The following is a 14,556-nucleotide window of genomic DNA, read 5'->3' on the forward strand; positions in this document are numbered from 1 at the left end:
AAGGCTCTGTTATGCATACTTGGCATTGCTTGAGAGTTGTCACATAAGGAATCTGTTAAATGAGCTTCGCGTGTAAGCGGTTACCCAACGCACAGCATTACATACGTAAAAAGGCTCTGTTATGCATACTTGGCATTGCATGCACTGCTATACCATTTTTACGTAGAAATCAAAAACCAACAGACTTCTACGTATGTAGTGCTGTGCGTTCGATAACCGATTACACGCGAGGCTCATTTAACAGATTTCTTATGTGACAGCTCTCAAGCCATGCCAAGTATGCATAACGGAGCCTAAAGTCTGTTGGTTTTTGATTTCTACGTAAAAATGGTATAGCAGTGCATGCAATGCCAAGTATGCATAACAGAGCCTTAAGACCTATAGTAAACAGTCGATGTTATAAGCGCTCGATGTTATTACTAAACATCGATATGCCGTCTTTGCCATATAGATGTCTCATCACTAAAACATGTGTAGGTAAACAAATATTATTACTTTATAATTATGGATATTTTAATATATGTTTATAATAAATATAGTAACATGCCTTTTTTGGTACTAACGAAATTACTTTATTCCACTGGCTATTCGACCTGTCCTGAACTTCATATTAGGAGACCACGTAGTCTGCTGTAAAACTTCTGCATTTTTTCCGGGCTGACTCGGATTAATCATAAATTAAATAAGTTATAATGCCCACTATTATCGCCTTAGACGGTTAGTATAAAGAATTAGTAAAAGCTAGAGATATAATTGCCCTCCTATTGCAGTATCGTTGTCGATGCAACGACAGATATCAGGACGCAGTGAAGAAAATACCCTAACTTACCATCAGCTGGCTTTGAAAGGGATGTCACAACTGTTAGAACATTTGTCATCTACATCAAAATTGGAACATGTTTCACTCATTACTTATTCAACGATATCAGAAGTTAAAGTTGATTTTACCCGCGATTACGACATGATTCAATAATAATAATTGAATCATGGATTACGATGTCATCCGTCAAGCGGTAAAAAAAGTAGAATCTGGTGATAAGCTCTGCATTATAGGCATGTTGAAAAATGTTGCGAGCATATTATCTACGAACTGGGGTACACAAAACTATTGTCAGGTTGTAGTGTTCACAGACTGTGGTTTGGGGTACGTAAAATAAATTTAAAGTTAATGCATTGCTTTAGAAGAATATGAATATATTAAAATTGGAACAAAATGTGAAAACTAACCCTTTCTCATTACTGATAGCTCTCGCAACTCATTGGAAAAGTCGTTACTATAATCCAGCTTACATGATAAGTTTGCATTGTAAAGAGATGTTAACCATGCATATGTATATTCTTTCAGTTTTGGTAGTACCGCACTCAAAGGGTTCTTACAAAGTTACGTTGACAAGGAAAATGAGTGAGTACGATTGGATTACGCATCTAAAGACAATAAAGTTAAATTTCATTTGCATGGGTGTTCATAATGATTATTACTTCACTCTAGCGTTTCCTATGTATCAACAGCTAATTGACTTCACTGGATTAAAAGGTTTTTATTTATAACATTTGTTCACATGAAATATAATTATTTATATAACTCTCGTAATTTTTTAAAAGGTCAACTATATTTGCCGAAGCCACCAAAAGAAGTTGCTGAAGGAACAGAAAATACAAACGACTCAACCAAATCTTCGGCTAATATTAGTGCCAATACAACAACGACGGCCCCGACGTCTCACTCAAGCCACAAGAGTGAGCTTGGCCGTACTGCTATGTTTGAGTTGATTGAGCGAGTTTGCGAGGCTAACTTTAAGCCATACGAAGTGTTACTAAAAGTCGGTGGTTATTTCAGACTGGAATGTCCAGTTTTGATATGGCCCCCACCGGCAGAATATAGAACTGAAAATGGCATTAAAAGCGAATTTAAAATTTCACAAAAAATCGAGGTATGCGGATATTTGTCGCTTTCCGAGATCGGTTCACCTGCCTCTTTAAGTCGCCATTTAGTTATTCCTAAAGTAGACCGAGAGAAGCCAACACGACGCTCCTCGGAAAAATCCGGATCCTCAAAGTCGTCAATTGGCGGCAACGTGGGCACTAATACAAAATCGACCCTAGATGTAAACCAGCCAAACTATGAATACGAAAAACTAGAGCAAGACATACGCGATTTCTACACGAAAGAAGCTAAGGATGGGGACGAAAGCAGTGAGGATGCTGAAGCAAGCCTAATAAAAACTAGCAGTGGTGCAGTAACCAGTGCTTTGGAGAAAGAGTCTATGTGCGTATTGTTGCATGGTGCCATGAAAGTCGAAAATCTAGCTGCATTGGTATTATTAAATGATAACTGGTATGGCTTTCTATATTCCTATGCAGATAGTAAAAAAAAGTCCAATTTAATGTTAAATATCCTACCGCCCGGAAATAATGTTATTCCCTGGTTGGGAGATTTGAAGTTGTTAGGATTTGCTGAAGATCTTTTGCCTGGCGAGACAAGTGCATTTCCGGTCAAGGCAGATAAGCGTTCATATTCACAAAGCTGTGTGGTGTGGATTAAACAAGTTAGTCTGCAGTCAGACGTCCAAAAAGTATTACGCCATGCAAAGAAAATGCCAGAAAAGACACAGCACTTCTTTAAGGAATTAAATCGCATAAGGCGTGCAGCTCTATCTATAGGCTTTGTCGAACTACTCGAAGCTATGGCCACACTGTTCGAGAAAGAGAGTGCACAACTTACCCTTGGTGCGAATCCCGAATGCAGTATACAATTAAAACATGCCGCAATCGAATTGCGAAAGCCATCCAATCGAGATCTAAAAATATCGATTGTTCCCCTGCAAAAATTTGGAGCATCTAGTAGTGGCACTGACAATGCATCATCGTCGGTGTCGGGCTTTGTGTACTAAAAAATTCATATACATACATATCGTCGGTTGGCGTGCAATATCGCGTATACGAAAATTCAATACCGCGTATGAGGTGGCTGAGAAAAAAAAAAATATTTTCGGTACCGTGTCTCAGTGCTAGCCTACTTCACAAATTTAATAGTCAATAATTTTAGTATAGGCTCATATTTAATAGGTTCAAAAGTTTAGAAGAAAATAAGTTTATTTGCTTTTTAGTGAAATTTACGCATATTGTACGCCAAGCGACGTTTATATTATATTTATTAGATACTTATATCAGGCCTCTACCTGTAAAAATATACTATTCATACATACATAATATAGGATTGGCATACATGCAAATATAAATACTACATAATTAGTTGTCTATGAATAATTTTATATCATTCAAATCAATTTTGTTCTACTCGTCATAAATCTCCTCTCTTATATCTCTCTCGGGGTTCTGAAAAGAGCAGATCTTTCCCAGGAGCAGACATTCCCACGACAGCCGGTTCTACGTACCGGAATGCCTCGGGTTTTACCCGACCAAGGGCTGTTGTTTCGGCGATCCAACCCCGTTTAGGTCGGCGAAATCCATCAAACGTTGCTCGATCCTAGGGCTACACCTTCTCCGCACCCTTCTGCTCAGGGCTGGCATAGAGTCAAAACTAGGGCCAGAAATCTACACCTGCTGCGTATGCCAGAGACAACTGCATACAAACTCCACCTCGGTCAGGTGCAATGCCTGTGACGGGTGGAGTCACCTCCGTAACTGCTCGGGCCTGCGTACGCACCGGCAATGGACCACGTCGTTCGTGGCCCCATGCTGTGCGAACCGGACCGCCTCCACGGCAAACCACCACCCACCTGGGCAGCACACAATCAACACACCCACACACCGCCGCCGGCAACTCCTAGTCCCTACAGCAATCTGCTCTGTTTGTCAGTCCAGAATATACCGTAACGTGACATAAGTCAAGTGCAACTCTTGCCTCGGCTGGTGCCACTTTAGGGCGTGCTCAGGACTTCGCAACACACGAGATGGGACGAGTGACCATTCCCACAATAGCCGGTTCTACGTACCGGAATGACTCGGGTTTTACCCGACCAAGGGCTGTTGTTTCGACGATCTAACCCCGTTTAGGTCGGCGAAGTATCTCAGAAGTTGTCCGTCCATAGGGCTACGTTCACAACGTATTCTCCTACTCAGGGCTGGCATCGAGTCAAACCCAGGGCCAGAAACCTACACCTGCTGTGTATGCCGGAGACGATTACACCACAACTCCACCTCAGTCAAGTGTAATGCCTGCGAGGGGTGGAGTTACCTCAGAGTCTGCTCGGGACTACGGACACATAGACAGTGGACCACGTCGTACGTGGCCCCCTGTTGCTCAAACAGAGCAGCCTCCACGGCTAACCACAGTCCGCCCGAGCAGCCTCACACACTCACACAGCAGCCTCACACAGTCACCACAACACAACAACATAATAACACCACAGACCGTACCACAGCCACTACAGACCACATAACACACACAACCGCCCCACCACCCACACGCCGCCGCCAACAACTCCTGGTTCCCCCTACAATCTGCACGGTATGTCAGACCAGGATATTCCGTAATGTGACATCAGTCAAGTGCAACACCTGCCTTGGCTGGTGCCACTTTAGGGCATGCTCAGGTCTGCGTACCACGCGAGATTGGACTGGGAACTTCGAGGGCCCGTGTTGCGCTGCTAGGTCGCAGACCCCAATTGCGACGCCCCCCGCCACCACCACAGGGCGGCAATCACCACAGCAGCACACACAGCCAACGGCGGCAAGAACATACACTTCACTTACACCCCACATCACGACACGTCTCCCGAACCACATGAAGCTCCTTCAATTTAACTGCAACGGGCTACAGAGCAAATTGAGGAGATAACCGTCTTCATATGTCGGCTTGGTATATTGATAGCTGCGGTCCAAGAGACGAAGTTGCACAGCAATTCAACTTTGTTGAATTGCGCCGGATACAACGTGCACCGTCGAGATCGCGAGCGAGATAATGGTGGTAGCTTAGCGTTCATCACGCACCACACCGTGCAGTATCGTCTTATCGAAGCAGACATCGACCGCAGGGATACCACCCTAGAATGTCAGGGCATCGCTATCCGGTCAGGCGATGTCGAGCTCGAAATATTTAACATATACATACCCCCTGTCACCTGCTGCCCGGCAGGATATCACCCTGATATAGGTGCGCTCCTTAGAGGTGAAAACCGTATGGTAGTAGGTGACTTTAATGCGCACCACGATCTTTGGCACTCAAGCCTGTCAAACGATCGTAGGGGAACAGACTTGGCTGAGCAGATAGACGATTCGACATTCTGCACAATGAACGACGACGCACCCACCAGGGTTATGGGTAACTGCAGTAGCTCGCCAGACATCACAATAGTCAGCGCTGGTCTGATAAACTGCATAACGTGGCGACCTATGCTGACTCTAGCATCAGACCACCTACCCATAGTCATCTCGATAGATAAACCAACCGACTTTGCCTCCGCCAAACACCGGACCTATATCAACTTTTCTAAAGCTGATTGGAAAGGTTACGCGGAGTTTACCGAAAACACCTTCACAGCACTCCCCACACCAACCGACGTCCATCTCGGTGAACGTAAGTTCCGCAGGGCTGTCACTGCTGCTGCAGCTCGCTTCATCCCGCAGGATGTATTAAGGATCCACGTCCGAATTTTCCTGCCGAAGCGGCTGTTCTAGCTGATGAGCGCGACAACCTTCGTCAGGCCGATCCCGGAGATCCCCGTATCAGGGATCTCAACGCGGAGATTCGGCAACTAGTAAACGTACATAAGCGGAAGAAGTGGGAGGAGCATCTGAAGACCTGTAATTTCACCTCTGGTGTAAGCAAGCTTTGGTCAACCGTGAGGTCATTGTCTAATCCGACGAAGCACGACGACAGAGTCGAAATTTCCTTCGGCGACCATGCCTCGTCGGACCCGGAGCGATGCGCGAGCTATTTTAGCCGGCAGTTCATACTGCATCCTCCGGTGGACAAAGCCAAGCGTCGAGTGACCAGAAGGCTGCACAAACTGCCAACAACCTGTGCCCCCCTTGCTTTCACTTGCGGTGAAGTTCAGGTGGCCATCGGGAAGGCGAAAGCCTCCAAAGCCATGGGTCCCGACGGAATATGCATGCTGATGCTGAAAAATTTGGGTCCTGCGGGGTAGCGTACCTAACGGAGGTCCTCAACTTGTCAATGGCCACTCTCATCATCCCAGACATCTGGAAGGTGGGGAGAGTGGTCCCACTGCTCAAACCGGGGAAACCTGCCAACAAAGGAGATTCCTATCGTCCGATAACACTCCTTTCTCCGGTAGCGAAGACACTCGAGGCCTTGCTACTCCCGTACTTCACAAACCACCTGACCCCAGCGAAGCATCAGCATGGTTTCCGTAAAGTGCACAGTACAACAACAGCACTTAACGCCATAAACACACAAATAACTCGTGGCCTAAATCGAAACCGCCCCTGTGAGAGAACGGTCCTAGTAGCGCTGGACTTGTCAAATGCGTTTGACACCGTCTGCCATTCCACGCTACTAGAAGACATCGAAGCCTCCTCTCTCCCACAGAGCCTCAAACGGTGGTCGGCCAATTATCTGAGTGGTCGACATTCGTCGGTAACGTTTAGAGACAAAACGAGTAAGCAGCGAAAAATAAAACAGGGGGTTCCTCAGGGTGGTGCCCTTTCCCCGCTACTGTTTAACTTTTACATTTCAAAGCTCCCTCAACCACCAGAGGGAGTCTCGATTGTCTCTTATGCCGACGATTGCTCGATCATGGCGACTGGGAATGGAATTGATGACCTGTGTTCGAAAGTAAACGGGTATCTCTCCGAACTTTCTCGCTTCTTCACTGCAAAGTGTCTAGCCCTCTCCCCTACGAAATCCTCCGCGACCCTGTTCACAACCTGGACGAAGGAGGTCAGGCTACCGGGATTCACGTCGATGACACACCAATTCCGACTGTGAATAACCCCAAAATACTCGGAGTAACATTCGACAGCCTGCTCTCCTTCTCTGCGCACTCAACCGCTATTGTCAATAAAGTACAGAGCCGCAACAAGGTCCTCAAGTCGCTAGCCGGCAGTACTTGGGGCAAAGACAAAGAAACGTTGCTGGCAACATACAAGGCAATAGGCCGGCCGTTTTTGAACTACGCAGCGAAAGTGTGGTCGCCAGGGACTAGTAGGACGCAGTGGACGAAGCTACAGACTGTACAGAACACCGCACTCAGGACAGCGACAGGACGCCTCCTGATGTCGCCTGAACACCATTTACACGGCGAGGCGCAAATGCTCCCCGTAAAGGAGCACAATATAATGCTCTGCAAGCAGTTCCTGATCGGGAGCCACAGAAGTGGCCACCCAAGCAGACAGCTGCTTGCAGAGGAGCCCTCGCCTAGGCACGGCAGGAGGCATCTGTATGAACTGACAGACGAAGTCCAGAGGTTCAACAAGCAACCTCTGGACCCGACAGCTTACCGACAGGCCCTGAACGGCATTCACAGGGACTCAGTCTCGAGTTATGTAGACTCTAGACCTGTGAATGCCGTTCTAGGCATACCACCCCCGGACATAGACGAGACGGAGCTTCATCTGCCCCGGGAGACTCGCACAACACTTGCACAACTTCGCACCGACTACTGCAGCAGGTTGAACTCCTACCTGAGTAGGTTGAATGAGGATGTGCCGAATGAGTGTCCGGCATGCGGAGAGACCCCACATGACTCGAAACATCTCTTCGCATGCCCGGAAAACCCGACAACCCTAACGGCCTTGTCCCTGCGGTTGTCAGCTGCACGCTTCCAAGGGTTGCCGTTAGTGGAATTTGACGACAACGACTGAGATACCAACCGTCCTGGGCGGGGTTGTTGTAGCCGCTACAACAACAAAAACAACATGGCTCACTTAATATGAGTAAACGATTTCACTCAGTTTAGAGAAAACACAATTTACTTACCGTGAAAGGAATAAGTATGTCATTTTACTCGCGGCGCTCAAACAGTCGCAATGGCCGATAGAGCAAAGCTCTGAAGAGCTAGTCGAGAGATGCAAGGTTCGAGTTCCTGAGCAGGAAATTTTTTTAAATATTTATTTTATTGTAATTTTTTAAATTGTATTTAAAAAAAAATGTCATTTTTTTATGGTATTTGAGTATGTATTTAGGGTTTTCCATTAGAGCGATACGACACGCGATACCATATGGGGTGTGATAGCAAACCTTGTCGCTCGGCCGATATATGTCGCCGCAGTGTCGCTGTCGTGCAAGTGAGCACAGTTTTCATCTTTCCTACCAATTCCTACGTACTTAGCATGTCGATATCGCTTTCGTACAGTATCGCTTATCGTATCGCTCTAATGTGCACCGTTCCTACTACATTGAAAAAAATTCTCTTGAAACCAACGCTTAAACACACGCATGACTGAGATCTCTCAAGACGGGTTTTCCACGACTTTCAAAACTCGTAAATGCACTTTATGCTTATGCTTGAAACAACAACAGCAAAAACTATGAGCTGCGGTTTAATAAAAATAAAGATTAAGTTAATAATATGTATGTCCTGCGCAAAGCACCGGCAAATTTTTCCGGAAAGTTATTCCTTTTCATGTAAGTAATATATACTGTAAATGTAAACCAAATCAAACCACAGATGCAGGTTTTCGAAATATATCGACCACCGTGCCACCTACCGGCTACATTTTTTGTGGAGTTATTTCTTTTCGTCTAGGTAATATATATATACATTTCAAATATTAACCAAATCGGAATATACACAAATATAGGTTATTCAAATATCTCAATTCCTGTACCACCTAGCGGATTAATTAAGCTTTCATATTGCATTGTCATCCTGCAATATAATTCAAAAATTCAAAACTCAAACTCACACACACATTCTTATTTTCAATCTCAAACAATAATTGCGAACAATATCTTTTTTTTTGACTTTCAATATGATTTTAAAATACTTGCAAACGTCAGAAAAAAATCTTGGCCGACGATTTGAGAGAATGAATGTACCTTGTTAAGTGGTTATCATGGCTCTAGCTCGTCGAGAAGATGGTTAAAAATTGATTACAAGACTTGACACAAAAAAAAATATTAGAATCGCCACATAAATAAAAAAAAGTTACAACGTTTTGGAAACAGCATATAAAAGCTGTTAAGAGTACCACACCACAACAAGCTTTTCGGGCGCTCGGCGCTTTTCAGGTTTTCGTCAATAGCTGAATTGGGTAGCTGAAAGCCTGAAAATCGCGGCACGCCTGAAAAGCTTGTTGTGAAGTTGCACTCTTCTTATTACTTTATTTTATTTTATAAACTCTCAACTTTGGAAAACGAAAGTAGCATTAATTCAAATTTTTCGGTAATATTTCGGTTTTTTATACTCGAGGATTTACTGTCGATTGGCATTAAAAGTTTTCCGAATTTGCTAACTTAACTTTTTCTATTTTTGGCCGCTCTCGTGTACGACTTGCGGGGAGTCTCCAGTACTGCTGTATTCAGACCTTAACTGGGCCAAAGTAACGCGGGCCTCTGATTGCAGCCGAAGAAGCTCATTGTATGGAATTGGTAGGGATTGGGCTCCAATAACGGCATTTATGGGACGAGAGTTTCCAAAGCGACCTTGGTTTCCAGACGATGCTTACTGACGTGCCCGGGTGGCAAGTGCCTGTTCTGGTTCCTGCGTCTGTAGAGTTACGTCACACTCCCGAGTTAATGGCATAGTCCAAAATTGCTAGTTTAGTTTTTGAATCCGCCATCACTTTAAACCATTATCAGCCAAAAGTATATATGTTTTCGGACCTACGAAATTCAAATCGGTAGAGAATTTGCAATATTAATATAAATATTTTACAAATTGTTCAAAAATACATATTTATAAATGTCCATATCTATGTATTCATAAATAGGAAAGTTGGTCAGTTTTTAAAAATGATAAATCTTTCATTGATTTTCAGATGTCCCTATCAAAAAACTTCATCATTTAGTTTTTGGTTTTGTGCACTTCTAAGCACATCTGAGAATGTCTAATCATAGGTGATTCCACTTCCGGAATTTTTAAGTTCTGGACTTATGTAATATGAGGCCATGAGTGAGAGCAGCCTAATTAGATTTTGAAAAAGTAGATTCTACCAAAAAATGCGATAGAGAAAGATGCTCTCTATAATCAAAGCAACCCACTAATTGATTTTATTTTTGTGTACCTTTTCACCCAAGGTGTATTTAACAAGGTGGTGTTAGCCGTATATAAGTAAAACACTTTAAAAAATTACACTAATACCATGTCCCCACCAAAAAGTTAACCATCTCAAATTGAACTAAACCACAGCACTAACTATTGCTGTCCACATTGCGGTTTGAGGTTTATAAAACAGTACAAATCTAGATAACAGTGTTCGGACAACTGAAACTCGCATCAGGAATAAATCGCTTCAAAAATCAGAGCAAAAACAAATTTTCCGTACTAGATTTGCATTTTCTATTTTCGCTTTCGACATAACATGACTTAAATATTTTTTATTCTTGCAAAAAATAAGAACGCAAGGCAATGTAAAGATAATATATTACATATATAGGTAGACTTTAGTATTTTCTAAACCTATTCTACTTTATATACATTTCTTTCTACATATATTTTTTAACAACTTAAGTAAAGTTCTGCATCCGACAAGTTCAACATCCAATTAACAAAAATTTACTCAATTACTTTATTGACTCATTTTTTTTAACGAGTCTCTTTTTATCAGTGAGATTTTGCTTAATTTTCAACCTTTCTCTAAAATCGAGGGTGAAAACGGGCCCAAGAGGAACAGAACATAAGTGAAAAAAAAACGGAATTGATTTGAAATCAAGCGGAGTTAAAGAGTAGATTTAAATTTTTTTCAAAAACCGGAGTAAATCTAATCTGATCGGATTTTAGCTCCGAACACCGGTAAGGAACGAATTTTTTAATCAAGGATTGTATCAGACTTTCGACGTGGTTTCGAGTTGGTTAGCTTTTAACCATCTCAGTGAAATGGTTAAGTGCTGTCATTTTTATATAGCGAAACCACGCTAATTCAAGTGGGTTATCGAGATAACCAACTCAACAACCATAACTACGCGGTTAAGCTCTGGTGGGGACATAGTATAACAAGTTATACGCAATATCCATACTGTCATTGGTATGAGTTACAACAAACACATCATTTTAACATAATGCCCTTCACGGCGAAAAATTCAGCTGTCGCCCCAACACCACCTTGTTAAATACACCTTGTTTTCACCATTAGGTAGCAAACCCTACAAGAATTGTGTGATGGAAACTAACACATTCTCATTTATCTTACTAACACGTTGGTTAAAAAGAAACCGCTAAATAAGGTCATAAGTTGGAGGAAGACGGAAGGTCACATGTACACAAAAGTTTACATTACGTTTTTCATATTGCTCTTAAAAAGTTGATAGAAGTACATGATTGAGGAGATCTCCATCACCAGTGAGTATCACATGATCAATCAAATGCCTATCACTGTTCTTGTAGGGAAGGGAATTCATATAAGGTGGTAGCAAAAATACAACAACAAAAACCACATGTATTTTGTATTGCGGCTGTTATGTCAAATCTCAATTCGCCCCAAAGTTTACACGTATTTTGTTTTTGCTTTTGATGGGTGTGCTGTCAAATCAGTAAAAGCAAAAACAAAATACATGTACACAAAGCGAAAAATCAGCTGATCTAACAACACCACCTTTTATAAATTCGCCTTGGTGGGAGCGGTTATACAAAAACAAAAACTACATTTGTGCTTTGTTTTCGCTCAAGGAAGAGGGAAAACAAACTCCAACACTCTTAATTTCGCACTCATTCAAGGCGAATTTATACAAGGTGGTGTAGTTAGATGAGCTGATATCTTCGTATGAAAGCTGTACGTTTCTATTATTTTTTCCATTACTGTACATATATAGTACATACATATCGTCGATGTTTTGCAAAACCGCCATCGACCAGTTGCAAAACCGCATGAATCGCCATTGTGCAAAAAATGAGATTTTGTAACCCTGAACTCCAGGCATCGAAATTTACGCACAAAAATCGTAAAATCGTTGTTAAAACAACATATTTGTAAAATAATAGCGGGAGAAAGTACCGCCTATCCAGGCAATGCCTGTAAAGAAACCCCGTTTTTTCGCTCTCCAGTAAAATTTGCAATTGGACGATGGGCAGTTTTGCAGTTGGTCGATGGGCAGTTTTGCACAAACATCGACGATATGTATATGTACATACGTAATCTTCCAGATCGGATACATCTGTAAACGGCTAAATGGGTTTTAAAATACTTGCTATGTTTTTAAAACTACTCGAACTTTTCGTTCGAAATTCGAAAGAAATTCGTTAGAAATTCTCCAGAATATTTAGATTTCGTGCATTTTCGTTTCCTTTGAAATAATGCATTACGGAATCGGAATCGCCTGATGATTAGACACTCCACATACATACACACATATGCATGAGTAACTATTTTTACTTACCTTATTGTTACGAAACAGCTACATACATATGTACTTTGATATATGTACATATGTACATATTTATACGACGTCACATCAAGTATTTCTTTAGCTTTACTAGTAGTTACATTCCGTATCAAGCTCTAATAAAAATGAAAATTTTAGAAATTAAAAAGATGTGATTACTTACAATTACTTTTTTTAACTTAATCCTACATTTTAATTTTCTAGTTATATTAGTAAATGAAGTGGAAAAAGAGTAGCTAAAAGTGCAACATAGACAAATTGTAAAGATAAACAAACTCTGGGTTAATCCCATTCATACGTATATTCGTTTGAAATATGTGCGAATTTACCTTTATAAACAATGCTGATCAAAGTCTCTCTCTCTCTCCAGTTAATGTCTTCTATAGTTTAGCTTTTAAAACTGCCATTATATTTATTCTTCAATTACATCCACTTAATAAACATCAGCCCAGAGATAAATCAGTTTTTGGACCTACGAAATTCAGTTCGGTAGAGAATTTAAAATATTTATTTGTATGCATACATACATATATTACATATTAAAATAAGTACGCACATAGATACGAAAGTAGATCAGTATATTTTAAAAATGATAAATCTTTCATAGATTTTCAGATGTCCCTATCAAAAAATTTCATCACTTTTCATTTTCATTTTGTGAAAAAATCAGAGTGTTTAATCAAAAGATGATATTTCCTCATTACATCATGGTCTTACGGAAATTATTTTTATTTTTAATTTTTTTTTTAAGAAAGCTTATATAATAATAACAATTATTATACAACCTATGAAGTGCAGCGCTAGCAGCAGAGGCTTACCTCTTAAGGAAATATTTTTCGTTTTGGCTTGATATGAGGACACCTCGTTTACTGCGACAAATCATGATGTTTAAAGTATATTTAGGGTTCGTTCATTTTCGTCTGTTTTTTTTTAAATGATTTATCGAGGAAAAATCCTTTTTAATAAGGCACTCCACATACATACATACATAAACAAATGCATACATAAATATTACCTTACTTTTTCGAAATATCTTTTTATTATGTACATATTTTCTTGTATATAATTCCAGATCATCTAGTCATTAGTATGTAGTTACCATCTGCATCAAGCTGTAATAAAAAAAAATTTAGTATTAAAGTTAGTTAAATGTCAAATACTTTTAATTTCTTATAAAAATTCAAAATTGTTAAAACATACGTGCTAAATCTTGTAAACACATTTATAAACGCGTTTTACATAAATAATTGATCAATAGATACATATTAAAAGTACTACATATGTACGTGAGCATTGCAAATATACAAATACTATTAGTAACTGAATTGTGAGAGTGATCAATTTAGTTAAAGCAGGCCTCCCTCAACATCCTCACAAGTTTAATAACGAAATTCCTTATTCTTTCACTGAAATCTCGAATGGTTCCGTTTTGTAAAGCCGACCCCAACTGCATTCTGAAATTTCTCAATTTGACAGCCTTTTTGAAATATATTGCAGACCCACGTCTGACAGGCTCTTAGCATTTCATTCGAAACCTTAATTGTTTTTTATCGGGTTCGGGTTTTTTCCACCTAGACGGTTATTGCTTACATATATACTGTACATATATTAACGCCCATGATACAAAAACGCCTATATGAATATGATGAAAATACAACTATAAAAAAATCACTTACGTTCTATTAGCTACATTTTACTTCGCGCTTATTGCTCCAGTAATGCGCATTGATACAAGTTTCAGGTGCGTTTTGTAACAATATACACACCAGCATTTTGTATTTCGGCATATGAAACACTATTGCAATGCAATTGATGGTTTGGAAGTCAACCAATCATTTAAATCCTTAGCACTTTAAAACTATCAAGGCGAATCTACCTTTTAAACTACTATCCAGAGGCACGTGCTTAACATCTTTGTTGAAAACCCATCTTGGAATATGACAGTTCTTTGCGGACGTGGATATTCCACCATGATTCCGGATCTATAATTGCAATTCAGGTTGCCAAATTAGATAATTAAAACCAAGGCGCATTCACACAAGGTGGTGTTGCCGTTAAAGGCCCTACACACGCACTGATTTATCGGCCAC

The 14,556-nt window shown here is 40.9% G+C and overlaps 2 protein-coding genes, 1 long non-coding RNA gene and 1 other non-coding gene across 6 annotated transcripts in view; 1 reads left to right on the top strand and 3 right to left on the bottom strand.

Annotated features, from left to right (window-relative positions):
- The first annotated feature begins 430 nt into the window (after positions 1 to 430).
- LOC118741463 (integrator complex subunit 14) lies at positions 431 to 3,258 on the top strand. Its single transcript, XM_036473441.1, is given in 7 exon segments — positions 431 to 477; positions 540 to 717; positions 771 to 952; positions 990 to 1,144; positions 1,346 to 1,402; positions 1,404 to 1,534; positions 1,603 to 3,258. Coding segments are annotated over 6 exon segments (1,839 nt in total). The 5' UTR covers positions 431 to 477; positions 540 to 692; the 3' UTR covers positions 2,892 to 3,258.
- A 5,801-nt stretch (positions 3,259 to 9,059) lies between these two features.
- On the bottom strand, positions 9,060 to 13,543 carry LOC118741468. 3 transcript variants are annotated; one of them, XR_004993288.1, is made up of 4 exons: positions 13,487 to 13,543; positions 12,796 to 12,938; positions 12,461 to 12,582; positions 9,060 to 9,751 (listed from the first exon to the last, which is right to left on the bottom strand). It is a non-coding gene; the product is annotated as an uncharacterized LOC118741468 (long non-coding RNA). The 3 variants fall into 3 exon arrangements; XR_004993289.1 differs by lacking the exon at positions 13,487 to 13,543 and adding an exon at positions 13,285 to 13,419; XR_004993290.1 differs by lacking the exon at positions 13,487 to 13,543 and adding an exon at positions 13,023 to 13,268.
- On the bottom strand, positions 13,036 to 13,113 carry LOC118742175. The gene has a single exon (XR_004993348.1). It is a non-coding gene; the product is annotated as a small nucleolar RNA Me28S-Cm2645 (small nucleolar RNA).
- The window catches only part of LOC118741465 (coiled-coil and C2 domain-containing protein 1-like), a 55,027-nt gene continuing 54,014 nt past the window's right edge, over positions 13,544 to 14,556 (bottom strand). Inside the window, exon 6 of the mRNA XM_036473446.1 lies at positions 13,544 to 13,578. Within this exon, the coding sequence (XP_036329339.1) occupies positions 13,551 to 13,578 (28 nt within the window). The 3' untranslated portion in view covers positions 13,544 to 13,550. The remainder of the gene's footprint in view (positions 13,579 to 14,556) is intronic.

This window comes from Rhagoletis pomonella, unplaced genomic scaffold, assembly GCF_013731165.1.
Source record: "Rhagoletis pomonella isolate Grant_MI unplaced genomic scaffold, Rhpom_1.0 Rhpom_scaffold_00006, whole genome shotgun sequence".
Taxonomy (NCBI): domain Eukaryota; kingdom Metazoa; phylum Arthropoda; class Insecta; order Diptera; family Tephritidae; genus Rhagoletis; species Rhagoletis pomonella.